Below are 19,640 nucleotides of genomic sequence, written 5' to 3' on the forward strand. Positions count from 1 at the left end.
CAAGCTATGAATCAATTCATACCTTTCCTTAAGTTTAACGAGATTTCCATCTGCCTCCCACCATCTAATCAACACACCAACCATTAGCAGTCTGCAGTGCTGCTCCAGGCTGCTCAGCTCCCATTTCTCTGACTTGTGGCCAAGTGTTTGCATGTCAATGTGCCTGGCAGCTTCCCAGGTGTCGACCCAGTGAATTTAAAATGGCCAAGTCTCCATCATTTTTTTTAATCCCCTCTCCCGCCGGTCCCTTGGCAGGGCGGGCATAACTTCAACTGCCCCAAAGATACCAAACTACAATATTTCTTAGAACAACTGCAGACAGGCCTAAAACAAATGAGGACAAAAGGAAGACAGGGGGAAAAAAAGAAGTCAACTAATCTTATCTTGTGTCTTCCTCTCTTTCTCTCTAGTCGTTTGTCTTGGTGCCTGAACGCCATCATTCTACCTTTGTTTCTATCTCTCACACCCTCCTCAGACTGGAGACCAATCAGATTATAAAGTCAGAGAGACAGGCAGTCTGTGCCTGATGGCGAGACAAGACTGCTTTTCTTGATGTTGTTGTGACTCTGGCTCCAAAACAACACGATTTATGTCCGTAGCCATATCCCGTCACATCTCCTGACTGTCCGGCAGACCACAGGGCGGATGATAAAGAAAAGTCTAAATGCTGACAGGGTAGCTAACCTTGGCAGTGACTCTAGGGACCGGGGCCAAGGCAGGCTCTTAGGAAGAGGAGAGAGTCAGAGACAGAAAGAAATACAGCTGTAAGCCCTTGACTCGTCCCCTGGGCCTAACAACAATCTACTGCTTTCAGAGGCCATCCCAGAACTCATCAGGCAACACAGGTTTGCTAAAGTGGAGCAGATTAAGCCTAAGTAGAGGCATACAGCGTAGAGAAAACAGTGTGAATGACTAATGTGCTGGAAACAAAATAAGTTGCAAAGACTTATTTAAATCCTGCCGTGTTGTTTGAGTGGGATTAGATTTGTTATTGGTGTGCGTGTAATGGTGGTAAAGCCAAGTGACTTTCATATAACATTCTGGCTGAGCAAATGAGCAACACTGCTACAGACTCAAAACTCAATCTACAGTTTGTTGAAATAATCAGATTGCATTGTATAGAATGGTTTTTAAAAGCATTAAACCTTTTAATTTGGCTAATACAACTGAAAACAGGCCTGGTCTCACTCCAAGGCATTCAGAATACACCAATAGTGCATCAGTAATGTCACCAACATCACCATTTTGCGTGCGGAGGCAGGAGGCCGATTCTTACGTAAACTCATCTGTGTCATTATAACACACTCAGAGCAATAGATGTAGTTTAAATAGTGCGTTAGTCAGTTTAGGTTGGGCTGGAGCGAAGGTAGATGGGTCCAACAAGTACAAGACTTTGAGACAAAAGTTTGGGACATACATAAATATTGGTTGTGGCGTTTATGCCACTCAAAGCCACATGTTTTTTAGCATCACGTCAATTTTGTGCCACCAGAGGCATTTTTTCAAACAATATCCACAATCTTTCCCTCACCATAACCAAGTAGTTTCATTACCTAAACCCAACTATTGATCCCTTCTTTCCACGGACCCCTTCTGCATCAAGATAAAATGCAAAAGATGGCCCCTAGCATCATTATATTAACACTGGGAATTCTGCCCAAGCAGCAAAACATGACGAGTAGTGATAAGATCACGTTGTCCAAACATAGCTGAGAGACAAACAGCCCTGACCAATTATCACCTCATGAAAGTTTTATAGGTGGTTTGTTTGCCAAAAAAAGCTGGTTTATGAATACAGCAGAGACACAACATAATAATTCACTTGGAGTCAAGTTTCTCTCCATCTGGTAAATAGTAGTTCAATATTCATGCTACATTTTTTGAGTTTGGTCTCCCCCAACTCCTGACTGATTTTTATGCTACTAGATGTTTCACTTTTTTCCAATGTAGTTGCTAACTTTGTCTGTTTGGTCATAGATGAGCACAGTGGGTTTATCAGAGCTTGTTTGCTGAAAGCAGCTGCCTATTGCTGCTGAGAACAGATTTGATGAGAGCTGTGAGACTGACCCAACCACAGCTCTGTGGAGCAGCTGAGTTGGGTAATAACTCAACCACTTTCACATTACACACAGTCATCGAACTGGACGTTAATAGAAAAATACTGATGAGTGGAGGTTTGAATGTGGACACTCTGTGGGAGCAGAGTTCAGCTGGAGGTGAGGCGGCTAAATCAGATGTGATTGCTGTCACAAACGCATTCATCAGATGCGTCCAGACAGCAGCTTTTCAAAGGTGACATTTCATTTGTCAAATGTGTCAGAAGCCTAAATCCACTGAGCTGTGTTAAGGCTTGGCTTGTAGTTTATAATATGGTTGTAAAGTTTATGAATAAAGCATGTTGTGTTGAGTTACTATGGTTTTTTTGTAAGACACTATGTTGACTTTGATTATTGAAGACATAAAATGTATTTAACTACAAATATCCAATCATTTAAAGATCCAGTGTGTAGGATTTAGTGGAATCTAGTTGTGAGGTTGCAGAACTGAAACTTGCGTGCGCAAAGTGTGCAGAGGAACAACAGTAGCTGATGCAAAAATGCAAATGGCCCTATCTAAATCCACGGTTTCATTTAACTGTTATGGGTTACTGAAGAACAATGTGGCGGACCCCGCCACTCTGTATGTAGATATAAACATCTCATTTTAAGGTAACAAAAGCACAACAACTCTTATTTTTGTCCATTGTAAACTACTGTATAGATAGTTAGGAATACTTTACACAATTTCTGCCAATATATCCCCATAAATCCTGAACACTGGACCTTTAACCTCTAAAGAAGTATATGTTTCTTTACTGTGTTGTGGTTTGTTGTGTAAGGACTGAATAATACTGATTCAATTCAGTATTTGGGCTCCTCAAACAAGAAGTAAGTGCTTTTAAAATCAATGAAGAGCTCAATAGTCTGCCCACAATTCCCTTAAGTGAAAAATGCTTGTATAACAAATTAAATATCAGTAAAACTCTCCCTTGAATTTGCCAAAACTTTTCACATTATAGACATCACATATTCTGCTTGTTCCGACATATCACCAAGGGTATAGGATGCTCAGATTAACTGAAATATTCAAGCCTTAGATGTTTTGATATATGACATAAATATTATAGTCTGTTGTGTCTACCAGAATATAAATTGTGTACACTGCTGCACATCATAAGTTTGTAATGATGAACTTAGAGTTTAAATGGTTAAAATGATTACAGTTCTAAAAGCCTGTAATAACATTTAGACTAAACTGAGAGGGCATTAAAATAACTGAAGTCAAGCATTAATGACCTCCAGCAGGATTTTATCTCAGAGAGGGCTCTTCTCCTGTTGGCTGGGTGCCTGCCCTGTCAGACTCATAACAGCAGAAGGCAAAGCAGCAGTGAAAGAAGTAAAGCTAGTGGTGCTCATAATTATGGACACACCGTGGTCCGCATGGATGGCTTAACACTATGAGTGTATAAAATACACATTTGTTGACAATGAGACAAGTGTGACCAAAGAAAATAGGAGATGCTACTTAAGAGAGATGTAGACAAATAAGCAGCATATCTGTAATTGATCTTTGCTTTTGCTCCATCTTGGTCCCAAAACTTGCATAAAAAATGGAATGCACTCCCTCACAGGAACCCCCAAAAGCAAAACTCTATAACTGTTCATTTACAGTAGCGGCAGTCAATAGTGTTCACTCCACAGATGAGAGACAACTTTATATGTGGAGAAAATTGATTTGGAAAATGTAGGATGGCTAAATCTGCCATTAGTATTCTATCCGACGCAGCTGGAGAGAACGTTCGATATGATTTGCAGAGCGGCTCTGCTGCAGTCTTAGGTCCAAGGAGCAGATCTAGAGACACTACTAACCTAAAATTAAGCCAATGACATCTTCAATTCAACATGCACCATCACTGTCACTTCAACGGAAAACTGTAAGTTAACACATGGGGGTTATGATTCTTTCTAAGAAACACTTTGGTAGGACAGATAACACACTTAAAGTGTTTTAAACCCCAAAATAGTACAGAATGCAATGAGAAAATGACAATAGAACTTGAAATGTAAAAGATGGGGCCCTGAGCATTACCTCAACCAGAGGATGTGTGTTGTCGTATAGGAGATACATTTATCAATATTATCTATAAATGTGTCAAGGACATGCCAAGCCTAAAATGTATCCTGAAGCACAGACAGCCAGTGAATGAGGACTAAATCAGGGGCAACATGTTCTCATCTCTTGGCATTAGTTAAAAGCCTATAGGTTCAGTATTTTGGATTTACTGAAGGTGAGAGCTTGCCTCGTGGCTGAGCCCTGCATAAAGTGAATTACTAAAGTCCACACGAGATGAGATAAAGCGCGTACGACTTTTTCAAGATCAGTGAAGGTTAGAAAGGACTCAATTTGGGCTATAATCCATGGCTGTCGGAGGGAAAAACTGTGACCTTTCAAAGTACAGATACAATCACTATCCTAAAATGCAGCTTCTAGATACTGTATCTGGCACTTCTTTGTGAATTTGTAAAGGTAATACTGTTGCTGGTATTATTTTTTATTTTTATTTTTTACAGAAAAATAACTTCTCTCAATATCAGTGCGAGATAGGGCTGTCTGAGAAGTTGGAAATCAAACTAGCAAACACTTTTTTCCCCTTTTTGCTGCTAAAGGTCTAATCAAGATTAAAATCTGTTTTTTAAGAGAGACAGCATAAGGACTTTGCTACGAGAATAAATATAATGCAGACACAAAAAGATAAAACAACAACTGAGGGAGTATATGTAACACCCAGTTAGGATGCTTCACAGGTATTAGTTCCTAAAATCAATAAATAAGGAGCAAAAGCACTGACCGTGAGTGTGATTTTTGCTCTGAAACTGACTTGAACCTTGTTAAATAACTATGAATCCCTGCGGTATGAGTACATACAGCATGGGCAAGGAGGTGTGAATGAGTGCAATCACAAAATCGATCAGAAAAGCACAGCAGAGGTAGAGAGAAAAGAGGCAGAAACTGTCAGGAGAGAAAGGGAAGAAAAACGCCAAGATGAATTTTCAGCACCACGGACAGCTCATAAAACCAAGGACCTTGCAAGGTCTGCTCCTGAATCAATCTCCACTGTACACAAATCAGACATGCTCCTTTATCACCTCATTTGCTAATAGATGCCCGGCATTAACAATAGTCCACAAGACAAAAGGTGCCAGTCTTTATCCTCAAGTTTATAGCTTTAGAGCACTAGGGCAGCATGCAGCATCTTAACTCAAACATACACACTCCTCTATGGTTACCAGCTGCTACAAAGGTGTCTAATTACATGCATGCTTCCCAGAGATAGTAGTCAGTGTTCAGTTTACACTACAGTGCTGCTGCTTTCTGATATAACAAATAGCCACAGATGCTCACAGCCAACAGAATCAATTCCCCTCAACAAATTGAGGCTTGTTAACCAAGAGGTCAATTTTAGACACAGAGGCCAAACACATAATTAATACCAGGCAAGAGCTTATTATACACAGGGGATGTAGGTTTAGAGGACACAAATAGTTCCCATGATGGTGCCATTCGTGCCAGTTCACTGACTCCTGCAGGCAACCAGTTAACACACTGTACACTGCAAAATCTGACAAGATGATTTTTCTTTTAAAAAGTCTAGGAAAGTTAAGTCAGACTAACTTGGTTTACTGAAGTTGCGAACACTTAGAAAGAAAAAGATTAGGGATGTATGAAAAAAATGCAGATATTGGCTTTGGAATAAAATATCCGTACTGGCCAACATGCTGACTTTTGCTGATATAACAAACCACAATTTTTACTTATTTATTAATTTTAATTGACAAAGTGAACATGTACAAAACATCAACACTAAGTTGATGCATTTTTCTTATTTTTTTAACAAGGAATGAATATTACATGCATTGAAAAGCATTGTGTTTTATGTCTTGTCTCTGGTTGGCCATCACAAGAAGAGTGTGTATAATATCATGTTAATGCCCCTACAGAAGAGACTTGATGATCACTTAAATTAGGTGGGGACAAAAAGAAAATATATCAATATCTGTTTCAGTTATCAGCCAAATGAACTGGTATATATCAGCATATCAGATATCGACAAAAAAATTGTGCATCCTTAAACGTTTTAAGGTTGCAGCAACTTCAAAAAAATGATTAAATACTGCTAAATGTCAAGTAAACTTAACACTAAAGTAAAAATAAATTAAGATGGTTATTTTTTTCTTTTTCAAGGCAATCACTTTCTAATATTATTTTAAGTAAGATCAACCTGTCAAATTTTACAGTGTTCGCTGTAATTTGGTGAAGTAAAAAAACAAGACAGGCTTACCTTCACTGCTTCAGCATGCGTGACTTTGTCGAAGACTTTGTCGTTGACTTTCATGATCTGATCACCGACCCGGAGACCCTCCTTCTCCGCCAGGCTCCCCGGCTCCACCAGAGACACGTAGATGCCCACACCGTGCTCCGAGCCGCCGCGGATGCTGAATCCCAGGCCCTCGTTGCTCTTGTGTCGCTTCATGGTGACCTGCCGGATCTCACCGGGCGGCTCGTGCACAAAGTTCCTCCCGAGCAGCGGCACCATGGGGGGAGCTGTCCCGTCGCTGCTGGTGCTGAAGCTGTCCGGCGAGCCGCGCAACGCCACCTGAAACTCGGGCGGGTTGTTGGGCGAGAAATGCCCGGGGGGAGTCGGGCTGGCACTGGGGAAGTCGCCCGGCGGGGTTTCGGCGTTGCCATTGCTTGCAACTAAATCCGATTTTAAGTAGAGGCCCTCCGAGGTGTACTGCTCGAAGAGGAGCTGGTCAGAGCGGGGGATGACCAGCCGCAGCATGGGCAGAAGTTGCCGCTTGCTGGGCGCGTTGAGGATCACGTTGAGGGTCTGAACCAGGTCGTACACGTTGCGTTTGGAGTGGTAGACGTTGAGACAGTGGATGAACTGCTCCCTCTCGAAGTCGTTGAGCAGGAGGTTGAGCGCGTTGTGCAGCTTCCTCACGTTGGCCGACAACGTCCGCGCGCTGGAGGCCACCGAGTTTGCCGAGGAGCTGAGCGACATGCGCTCCAGGTCGGTGCTGCTCATGCTGGCGGTGTGACCGGGACACGGCGCCACACTGGTACGGGGTTAGAGAGCAGGCATTACGGGTTAGTGGCGCTGGATCGGACCGGCGCTTGGCATCACGACCGCTGGAGGACGTGCACTCCGGTTATATCCATGCTCTCTGGCTCTGACAGATGACTATTACGCGCAAATTACCGGATAGAGCGACGAAAGGAGGAACTTCGACGCGCAATTAAGTCAAACTAATTGAATTTCACAGCTGACACAAATTAATTAGCACTTAACATAATTCAGATATCACCAATTGGATTTTGCAAACTTCATGTGCATAACGGTGCGTCAAAACTGGACGTGCAACAACCTCGCGGACAACTCGTCCCGCTCCGTCAGAGAGCTTAGTAATGAGCCACGTAGGGATCTCAGCCTGCGTGTCATTAGCTGCGGTCTTATTTTCCAGGAGGTCAGGTGGCTGCCGAGCCTCCGCGTCTCTGGTGTCCGCCTCAGCAGCTCCTCCAGGTCAAAATAAAAACACCACCACAACTTAACGCGACTTGCTCCACTGTTGCGCGCGCGACTCAGACAGAAAATAATATTTCCTCGACGAAGAAAAAGACAAATAAAAAGTTATTTTTGTCCTCCTACTCAGCGTCCCGGTGTCCACACTCCCCGGCTCCGGTGTCTGCTTTAGTTCCAAACGACGTCAACTTCACAAAATAATCTCCTCAGCGGTGTTACGCGGTGCACGCGGCATTAGTTTTTTGGGTTTTTTTTAGTAATATCCGTCCGGCTGCGGTGTTGAGGTGACCTGCTGCCTGGTGTCTCCGCTTCCCAGACGTTACTCCAGCGACAGAGTGAAGAGACTAGCGGCTCGCTCGCCTCTGACCGTCCTCTGTCAGGAAATGACGCAGCCTGCCGCGTGCAGTCAACAACATGCTCTCGTGCTCCCATGCTTATGGCACTTCCGCCACCAGTAAGATAGACCTGCAAAACAGGACTTTAATTAGACAAAATAGCCTGCTTTTAGCAGTGTAGCTTCATTGCTTATATTTTAAATAAGAACTTTAAAGCTCATTTTACGATAGCAACACATGAATAGCAGATTCAAATATTTTGTTTTTATGTCTTATTATATTTCAACGCGCAATTTAGCTACTAGCTTGTCCTAAAATAATTAAAGAATTCAGTATTTCAATGGTGATAAATATTTTTTCATTATTGCAACTTAATGTAAAGAAAATTCATCAAAACCATTTTACTCATTACAATAGTAGGTCACCATATGGCCTACACTTCTAGTGTATTTTAGTGGGGGAGAGCTTTTATTTTGACAGAATTAAAGACATTTATGTCATATTTTACACACAAAAGAAACGAATTGGTGCATACAATCCCACTACAATGCAGAAAATGAAGTGTTTGATGCTCAAAATTCCCAAGACCCCTGTTTTTTATGTGTCTTTCCCAATGCTGAAATGATAACTTCACCCTTACACTATTACACCAACTGCAGTAAAAATCAACTTAAATGGGAAAAATAAAGTATAAACATGGCATGGTTGTTCTGGCTGAGTGATCTGTTTAACATTCAAAAATATCTGATTAAAAAAAACAAAGTTATTTCAATCAGATGTAGTAATTTCTAACAAGTCTGACAATCAGATGAGATCAGAGATATGTTGTTGACCCACTGGGACTGGTTAATTACCAGCTGACCACTAAGTGGCACCACTGAGTGTGATTTATTAAATGTTCAGTGTGAAGGATTTAGGTAGAAATATTGGCAGAAATGGAAAATAAATGTAATAATTATGTTTTCTTTAGTGTATAATCACTTGAAAATAAGATTTTTTGTTCTGTTTTTATTACTTTATACTGACCACAGGGAGATTATCAGAAATATACAGATTTTTTAAAACATGAAGCTCTTTTATTCAGTGTTTTGCCGGTTTAAATCACTGGATCCTTTTCTTTGGAGAGGACAATACCTCAGTGGATTATTAAGCTCTCAATAAAAACCTCCTAAACATCTGGATCTTCAGTTATCAGAGAAAAAAAGTAATGACCTGCCTCAGACATGCGAAACAGTTTTGGAGAAACACTGATTTGTAACATGAAACTGCTTAATTCAGTGTTTTTACCAGTTTTAATCATCTAGTCTGTTTGCTTTAGAGATAATGAGACCTCTGTGGACCATTCGGCTCCCGGCAGAAACCTCCTGAACAATGAACACTGAAGGACCTCTAACTGGTAAATTTGAGCTGGTTGCAATCTGCAATCCTCACCACTGGATACCACCAATTACCCCTAAACTGTACATACAGCTCATTCAAATTTGTATCACAGAAACACTGTACGAAGACATTCAATAGTCTAAAAGGCACCAAAACAACTCTTTATATGATCTGTAGGTTTCACAGTCATCTGGTGGCAGTGGAGTTTTTTGATGTATTAAAAGACAAAGAGCCTCAAAAAGGTCCAATTTGCTATAATGAGATAACTGAGAACTCAAACACTAAAGTACTCACAAATGCACAAGTGGACTTTCCGGACTGGAATTATATCCCACACTTATACTGTGACTGGATCGGGTATCTCTCAATGTATGATGTCTATAATGAGAATGTGTTTCTCACATGACAGTGTTTGTCGGAGGGACATATGGTCGCTTATTGTATTGTCTTTTTGATGACTGCTGGAGGGCGACCTTACAGATGTCTTTATGTGTTTTTTATTGCTTTTATGTTATTCTGTTGATTGTTGAGAGCCTGAGGATGCAAGACAAATTTCTTTGAAAGCAGACAATAAAGTATCATCTTATCTCTTAAGTGTCCATTTACTTTTTTTTATGATCTTTTAATGCTGAATCTTAACAATTTGTCATATCAGTTAGCATCTTCCCTAACTTTTTCTCTTTTTCTTATTTTTTGGACATGCGGCTTAAATAGCTCAGTAGCCAGGTGCTCCCAGCCAGGGCAATTATATCTCAGTTCCACTAAACTGCAGGAAAACACAAGCAAACAAACACACCGCCAAGGACTCAGGGGCCATAACAATATTATTCTGACCATTTCCTTCTTTGTCTGGACAAACATCAATCTTTGCCCCTAGGTCGTCATGGCGGAAACTATCTGCTCGAATCCCTGATACAAGGCTACTCGAGCTGTAGCCAAAGTAGCAAAGTGCAGGTGAACTCAGTTTTCCCGGGTGATCAATCACAAGTGCAAAACGGCGACAATATCAACTGCAAATGAAGCCCTGTGCTCTGAGGCCAGTGTGTTGACAAATGGCACTGTGCAGTTTTTGGCAGAGTTTCTGAGCTGAGCCTTCCTTAAAATCTACAGCAGCTAAGAGCCAAATATTCCTTCTGCTTTATTAACCAGTAACTGGAGCGTTTGAAAGGCCGACCGGGACAAACTGAGGACTGTCAGAAAAGGAACCATTGTCATTTCAATCTGAAATTGTGACTAATTGTTTGCTGGGTGATAGAGTTACTTAATGTCAAAGTAATTAGCGAGGCAGACAATGGGCTGAGGCAAAATAAAAAAGGGACTTGGAAAATGAAAATGGTCTTTGAAAATGAATCAATACGACAGAGAATGCACTGAATATCAGAGGAGCAATTGAGGTTAAAGCGGAGCTGACTGAAATCACAGATGGAGTCAGCACTCTGAGTCCCAAAAGTGACACAGCAGAACTGTCAGCAAAGCAGCAACCCAGGCAACCGAGATAAAATCAACAGCATCCGACAGCATATGCATGGTTTCAGAGGAGGAGGGTTATCAGTTAATGATTTCCTTCGCTAAGTCATTATTTTCAATCTCCATCTTCTAAATAAGCACTCCAAACTTTGTCCTCAATAGTGGAAGTTCTTTTCACATTAGGGCTGCAACTATTGATTACTCTCATCACCAATTAATATGTAAATTATTTTTCTGATGAATGGGGATGAAAGAAAAATTAGGAAAATGCACATCACAAGTTAACAGGGCCCATGGGTGTCTTCAAATCATTGTTTTGTCTGACCAAAATTATTCTAAAAGCTCCAAAAAATTGTTTTTCTCCAACCCCACTGATTATGTTTTAACCTCAATTGCAAACTGTGTTAAATCTCAAATCATCCACTGTGAACTGGCAGAAAAGTTTTAAATTTGGAGATGATATTGGACACGATTACACGATGAGCAAATTAGTTTCTCTTTCTTTCTTTAGTATTTTTTTTATTATTTCAATTATTAATAATTAATATTGCAAAGCAGAAAGTCAGCCCTGTGAAATGTAACTTTTGGCAGCCAAATTAAAATAATAAAATCAATAACTTTTAAGTCTTTGTTTGCTGCAATAAGAACGATTACGTTGTGATGGTGATGAACAGACTGGAAACTTTATCTTCAATAAAACCAGATCTGGACAAAGTTTTTCCAGTTTAGCAGTTAAAAAAAGGTAACAAAAAAATCACAATATATTGCATTATATGTTATAGCAATACTCTGCATATCAAAAAACATTTAAAATTGCAAAAGTATTGTATCATGACCTAAATATCGTAATAATATCATATCAAGGGGCCTCTGATGAATCCCAACTATCTTGCACAAAGGCAAGCAAAGTCACCACAGGACATTGTTAGTACTGAACATCTCTGCAAACCACAAATATGTTTGTATCAGACATTTGTATATTTCATATGTATCATGTCAACATTTTTAAAAAATGAGGTAGTTGTGATTGCATGAGCTGAGTTTTTCATCAGGAGGTGGAGGGGATGGTTGACGGTGTGACACATGGTGAGACAGCTGCCAAGCTGTTTGATACCAACAAACAGCAACACCTGGTGTTTTTTAGTAAGACATCTGTGGCATTTCCAGCCATGATTGTGCCACCAAAATCAAGTGTTTTAAGCCAAAAAATGATCTTTTCTTAACCACAACAAGAGTTTTTTGTGCCTAAACATAACCACAATTTAAGTTTTGTTGAAATGTAAAGCTTCAACATATCTGCTAATATAATAATGTACAAATGTTACATTTCTGTGGTTTGTAGAAGTGTAAAATGCCATTACTTATTCTGGTGAATGGGGTGCAATTGAAGACATAGTTTTCCCAGTTTGTTGTGGAAGACTTCCACTGGCCTGTGAGTCAGGCCTCATCAACCATCATCAGTGTTGGACCACAACATGCTTTAACGAAAGCAAATCTCTGCAGCCAAAACACGCATACAGTACGAGTGTAATTATAGAGTGGCCACATTTTGTTCAGGGAAAAAACATGAAAGCACATTATGAAGATGGTGATGGCATTACAGTCTCTGTGGTTTGTCTATGGGTGTTAAAATCAGCCTATCACAGTTTCCCAACAAATTAAATGAGAACAAATTCTTTAAAGGATCAGGCCCAAAAAATATTTTCTTACTTCCATGTGGTAAGTTGCCATACAGATAATTTGTTTTTTCTCTGTCAGTTTTGAGTTATCTGTCTGAGATTTATGCCTCCACCTTAATACAATACACATGAATGAAATTAATGACAAAACACATTTGTTCAAACTTTACGTTTCAACAACGCTGTTAAACTGTGATTATCTTTAGACACAAAAACACTTACTGTTATTAGAGAAAGATCGTGTTTTGGCTCAAAATACCCATTTTTGTGACACTCAGTTGGAAATGCCGCCAATGCTAGAAAAACTCCTGTTTTTGTTGTTTGCTTGTTCTGAACAGTGGTCTGCAGATTGGCAGATGTCTCGCTTAGGTCTCATGGCATCCATCATCCTTTCAGCCTACCGATGAAAAACTCAGTTGATAAACGTTATCAGTCACTATATAACTTAAGAAATGTTGATATGATACAAATGAAAAATACAAATGTAATGCATTTGTAAATCGGTTTGCAGAAACTTGCAATTCCAACATTTTCTTCCGGCAACTGGGCAATGTCTGTATATAGACAGGTGGAAATGCAATAAATTAACAGTAGAAAATCATTTTACATATCTGTTTAAGAGACAGGTACAGAGATAACACTGAGAAACTGTGTCCAGCTCTGCGACTAAAAAACGTTAATACAGCAAATATTTGTACAGGTTCTTTGGTCTGTGTGGCTGAGCAGACTCTGTACATGTCTGTGCACTTGTGTGTGTCTGTAGTTGATCGATGACAGTAATTAGAGGAGTTCTCCAGTGGGACACATTGAGAAGCCAAACTGTATTATAATGGACGGACCACACGCTGCACAGCAAGCAGAGCAGCAGAGATGAGACACAAAAAAGAAAAGTTCAGTGTGTGTGAGAATGAAAGTGAATGACTGAGAGAGCGAAAGATGCGAAAAAGAGAAGAACACAATGGCTTTTTCAAGAACTCCCATAGAGCTAATGATTTTGGCTATTATCGCAGTTTTCAATTTAACTGCAGAAGCTCTTAGCTGAACGCCGAGCGCTTACACTCCCAGGGACGGACGGAGACGGAGTCTTTCTTGGTGGCGGAACAATTAACGTGTTAATGAAGAGATGACCGCTGTGAGATTAACTGCTGCATTATGATAACAGCTCTGTGTGTGACTCTGTGAGTGTATGTTGGACAGAAATGTAGCTTTACTGTATGGTTACTCCTTTTAGTTGATCAGTATGACCAGGGTCTTCTGCTCCAGGAAAATCAAACAGGAAATAAAGAAGGTTGCCTACTCACACTTACATTACCACATTTCATGGTTAACTGTTATTATTCTGCAGGCTTAACAAGGCTTAAATACTGCACTTAATAGGCTTAATATGACTAAAAGCTTAACAGAGTCATCAATTCTCATTGAATGGAAGATAAATCGGCTTTAAACAGGTGGTCTTTTTGGACAAAAGCCATTTATGTTTAAAGCTGCACAAAGTAACAGCTTTATATTCACACTGGTTCAAATGGCAAAGTGTAAAGTTAAATGTTCATAGTGAAGCTGCAGAGAATTATTGCTTGGGTTTGGTATCAGACTCTGCAAGTTTAAAGGGCATCAACCAAATTACATCAGCACTACAACAGATTAATAATTCACATTAAATCAACTGGTGCCATATTTTAGTAGCTAGGAGAGAGTCTGGGTGAGTGTGTGTCTAAACCGCAGTTGTATCAGTCATGTTTTTTCACTCACGTTTCTATGCAGGCGTTGAAACTGGCTCCATCCAGGATCACGTTGCATGTATAACCGCAACCTGAAGGGCTTATTATGCAATCTATAGAGAGAACGAAAGAGCGTGAGACTACATCACTCCTGCAGCTTATTCAAGTCACAATGCAACCCAAAATCATTTTCATTGTATGTTTCTGCAAATCATGGTTATGGAACATTTGTACGCCATTATTTGTGTCAACACATTTCCAGCTGTGGTTGTGATGACAACATCTGGGTATTTTAAGCCAAAACATGATCTTTCCCTAAATATGAACTGAGTGGTTTTTGTGCTTAAAGCGAGCCACACATTAATCACAGTGCTGTCACAATGTGAAATTGAAAATTTAAATGTAAATAGGGCTGGAAATCTGTATGACTAATCTATGCATTCACAGTATTGACTAAAATAACATGGTACCAAACAGTATCGTAATGTGTTCAGTCAAACATCCATGAGAGCTGCGTTTGATCCTTTTTGCACCAGGGGTCCTGACACCTGACTGCCCACATTTCCGACTGAATCAGCACATTTTCTGTTACTGCAGTTAACAGAGCTGCTCTCTTTCAAGCAAACAGTCAGCTGAACTCCTGCCCAGTGAGTAACATGCAAAACGGAGCTATTTAACAGTCATAAAAAAGTCACACTGACACCAGAATCCTCGACTCTGTCGTTAAACCAGCCACTAACAGTTAGGCAACATTAGCCATGTGGAGCTAAGAGCTGACCCTGTCACTGAGTGTGTGTGGCCGGACTCTCATCATTTATCCTGACACGGAGCTATCAGTCCTGCTCCAGCAGCTCCAAAACCCACACAGTCTGTGGTGTGGTATAGTAAACGGACCTGCTCTTGTATAGCGTATTTCTAGTTTTTAGAAACATTCAAAAAGCTTTCACAGTACATGTCACATTCACGCGGACGCAAAGCATTACCAGATTATGTAAACGAAATAAATGCTATAACATAATATGAAATGATGTTTGTCTTTTAAGTGTCAGACGACGCATTTCATCATATCGCACAGCCCTACTACACGCCACTCCATTTACATCATAGGCATCCAATGAAGCACTTAAATGGTATTGGTATCACTTTAAGGGTACTGGTGCTGATACTGGTATCATTATTTTTCTGTAACAAGCCTGAAATGTAAAGAAAAAATGCTCAAAGCCAAATGTGCATGTTACTGGCAGTGGCTTGTTAAACCGTCACAACATCCTCCTGCTGCAGTTAGTAGTGCCGTGGTGTAAAACAGTTCTTGAAGTCATATGTTTCCAGATTTAGCTTGATATTTTGACAGGATATAAATTATATTACTCTACTTAAAGGCCTGGACTTGGTTGTATCGAGGCAACATAACACTCAAACCTCATGGCTGGCACAGACAAATTTCAACTGGTAACAAAAAAAAAGTGTTGCTACAATACTGCGCCCTACCAAAGTATTATATCAATACATCTCTGACAGTCAGACAGACATTAAACACTGTAAAATTCACAAAGGCAGTTTCTGTTGCGGGGCTGCTGTAGTGATTGTGTAGGACTGTGTTTGAGTTATTATTTCTACCTCAAAAGCTTTGCATCAATAGGACAGTCGCAAAAACTTGTTTGGTTATTGCTCATTCCACCCAAGTCTTGTCTTTTAGGGCCAAGCCACTACTCTTGCACCTCTTTTATTAGTTAATTTGAGCTTCACTTTACTTCTTCTTACTTCTAATCATCCTGTGTCTGAAGTAAGGCAGTTTAATAAAGTGTTGTGTCATTCTGAACTGAACATCAATATAAACTGATTTTACAAACACCTTGGCTCTTACATGTGATTAGCTTGCTTTCTAGTCTATCCATTTTTCTATGTGAGAATCTCCTGGTGAAGAAGCTGTCATGGTGTTTAAATAAAGGCCGTCGACAGGCTGTGCCGAGAACCAGAGACTAAACATGCAAGAAACGTGTTCAGCCTTTTATCTTTGTAGAAGGTGGGTCAAAGTCTGAAAACCCCCCTACAAAGACAGTCTCTTAGATGTAGAAAACACACACACCAAAGAGGAGAAATTCTATGTAACTTGTTTTTTGGGCCAAACTTTGAAAAAGATGACATCAAAGTCACCAAAGTAACCAACTTCTGTTGAGCTCATGACATCAAAATGTCAAGACTTTGGTAAAATCCTTTAAATTTTTAAATCCTCTCCTAAATTGCCTCAACGCCATATTGATCCGCATCTAAAAATAGCCCCTCTGTGTTTGTGTATGATTGATTATTTGATCTGATGTGGGATCACAGTCAGCCGAGCAGCTGCATTAATGGCAGCAGTGGACGGATGGATGACACAATTCCAGGAGATTTACACAAACAGGCAGGAGCACACACACACACACACACACACACACACACACACACAACAAATGACTAGTCAGATAATCTGTGGGGATAAGCTGAACATCAATCATAAATTGCAGATGCGTTGTAAAATCTGCACATTGCGATCGCTGCATGCTGGCGAGCAGATAGAGCCAATCTGCCTGATCTGGCTTCGTAAACAGAAACCAGGCACCGAGCCCTCTGCAGCAGCATGCACAACCAGCAATACCTGCGGTCTGCATTCAAAGCCAGAGGTTCAATTTTTATTACAGATACTGTTTCAAGCTTGACGTTATGCTCTGTCCTGATTTTTGCACTCACTGTAGAATCTTGTTAATTTCACTTTATAAAATCTAGGAAACTGATTGACTTAATTGATGTTTGATTGACTTAATTGATGTTTACTCTATTTGTTAAGTGTACTTAAAATTAAGTTAGATTTACTTAATTTTGTGATTTTGTTACAAATAAAAAAATGAGAAGTTACTTATTGCCTTTTTTCATGTTTTTAAAAGAAACTGCACCAATTTGCTCAGAGTGAAACGTTAAACGCTTGCTTATTTGGAAAGTGAGGTTCCAAAGAGTTAAATTGGAGAAATAAACTATTTCCCATTTTTCTGGAACTCCCTCAAGGATCCCTGCGGGCCCCTGGACCACTGATTGAAAATCACGGCCCTGACATACACATCAAATTGACAGTTTAAAGTTTTAATAATAAACATATTTCCCAAAGGTAGCCTTTGAACTGATAAATGCAGGCGGGTGCCTTGTAGCAGTTGATGTGATATGAATAACAGTAAAACAAGCTGTTACTTAAAGGATTTGAGATGAATTACTCATATTATTTTCATAATGTGTCCGATAAATGACAAAAGCCATGTTGAGTTTGCTTAGAAAACATTAGTCTACTACAGTTACATTACTAAAGCCAGCTCACATCTTAGAGAGACTTATCAACAGGAAATCCTCCGTAACAACAACCAACTAAACAAACACCTGAACTGATGTACAGACGTGTGATAGTGTTTCCACCTGTCAATGAATAGTTCCTGCCTCAGTAGTTGGTGCACAGGTGCACAAGGAGGTGAAAAAACATGTTCTTGTTTTAAATAAAATAAAACAAAAAGGTTTGACAAACATGCTCAGAAGGGGCAGAGGAAAGATCATTTATGTAGCTTCTATAGTTTACCATTATTTGAGAGCACTGATCAAAGTATTAGTGTTAAAAAGACAGTTTAAAAGATTATATATATAAATATATCATATAATATGAATAGTGAAAATTTTATATTTTATAAAAAAAGAAATGGAGCAGGGGGAATACAGAAGAGGAAATACTTTATCTATGTCTATATCGACAGATTGATAGACAGAGAGTTATATAGATATAGGTATAGATATTGATATATAGAATATGCCTAAAAGATAAATAAAAGATTTAGGCTAAATAAAATATATAATGTAAAATAGAATTTTGTAAGTGCCCCAACTAAAAAATAAAAATGCAATAAAAAAATATTACATAAAAGTAACAGTGCTTAGGTAAATAAAACACACTAAAATACACTTAGGTTCGTAATAAAACTATGAAGTTGTGAGTACTAAAAGTATCAGGTCATAAAAACTGAGGGTTTGAATCGGGTTTGATTTGGTGAAAACGAGGAAACAATCAACACCGGAGTTTAGCTAACATACAAAAAATAATTCACATACCTAAGAAGTAACGTGAGCAATATAAAAACTGCAGTAACGTTTTTAGCATAAACGCTAAGACAGAAAACATTCACGACTGAACTAACGCTGACGTTAAAGTCAGCTGTCAGCTGAGCACAAGCGGCTAACTTACCGCGATACCGTGAAGCCGTCACATCACCAAGTCCTAATCCTCCAAAAATGCAATTTTAAGTGACATTTGAGGCATTTCACACTTTCCTACAGCGACGTAAAACACATTTTTCAGTAGTTTCCTGATGGTTTGACGACATTCACACTTGCAAAGTGATGCAAGAAGTTAAATTTCGCTATTTTTTACTACGTAGTTACCGAAACTACAACATCCAAACAAATTAGTAAGGAGCCCCGAAAGGGACATAAAGGGGGGGGTAGAAAGTCAAAAAAGAAAAAGAAAGAAAGAAAATGCACTTTTATTGACACTTAACGCGCTTTCTCCTAATCAGCGCGATATTAAAAGGATTTTACACTTTCACTTTATTTTGTTTTTTTTAATCAGGAATTCAAGTTGATTGTTAAAAAAAGGTACAATAAGTGTGCAAGGATCAGCAGTAGCTTTGCTGATTTTATAAAGTTTAAAATATAATTATTAAATTATTATTATATTCAATTTCTACCATAAAAGCACAATACCTTAAAGGGATATTATTAAAGCCTGAAGGAAACAACTTAAAAGCATTTCCGAAAAACACCACAAAGAAGTATGTTTCATGTACAACATGTACAACCTGTCAGTAAGTGGCTAAATTTTGCAATGAACTCTATTGAGTGGCTTTTATTTACTGATTTATTTTATTTTATTTTTTCTGTTGTGATTTTATATCATGTCAATTTTATGCTTTTTGGGGAAAAAAAATTGAACTGCTTCTTCTAAGTAGCTTTAGTCAGCTAAACTAGGTTTCTCCCCAGGGTAGCTTTGCTGTAGTTCAACTTCTTCATGTGTGAAGTAATTGGTAGCTTGCAAAGCTTTCAAAGTGGCTTCCTCTGCACTGTAACATGCTACACAAGCAGCAGCTGTGCATTAAGTGCTTACAGCTGAGTACAGCTGACTTTGTGAAAGAGCACATGTGACAGTATACAATCTATAACACATAAAATCAGCGATTAAGACAAAAGAGCACACAGTTGAATAAATAAGAGAGGGGAAAAAAGCTGAATTTTATGGCACACTAAGTCTGGTGGAAAAATGGGTAAAGTGACTTGATTCCATTCATACAGACATTTGTGGTTCCTTATGAAACTCAGTGAAAATGTCAATATTGCCAATGTACTGAAAATAAGTGTTCTCATGCCAAAGAAACAG

General features: G+C 39.3%; 1 protein-coding gene across 2 annotated transcripts in view; it reads right to left on the reverse strand.

Moving 5' to 3' along the window:
* The window catches only part of whrna (whirlin a), a 181,527-nt gene extending 162,874 nt beyond the window's left edge, over window positions 1-18,653 (reverse strand). The window contains exons 1-3 of one of the 2 annotated variants that reach the window (XM_088070999.1): window positions 18,453-18,653; window positions 14,232-14,313; window positions 6,380-8,086 (exon numbers count right to left, since the gene is read on the reverse strand). In XM_088070999.1, coding sequence (XP_087927125.1) covers window positions 6,380-7,126 — 747 coding nt within the window. In that variant the 5' untranslated portion in view covers window positions 7,127-8,086; window positions 14,232-14,313; window positions 18,453-18,653. Of the gene's footprint in view, window positions 1-6,379; window positions 8,087-14,231; window positions 14,314-18,452 lie in introns of those variants that run through there. The other variant, XM_088071000.1, reaches the window with a different exon arrangement.
* Window positions 18,654-19,640: the final 987 nt, after the last annotated feature.

Source organism: Plectropomus leopardus, chromosome 20, assembly GCF_026936395.1.
Source record: "Plectropomus leopardus strain MGB_pleo_1.0 chromosome 20, ASM2693639v1, whole genome shotgun sequence".
Lineage (NCBI taxonomy): Eukaryota > Metazoa > Chordata > Actinopteri > Perciformes > Serranidae > Plectropomus > Plectropomus leopardus.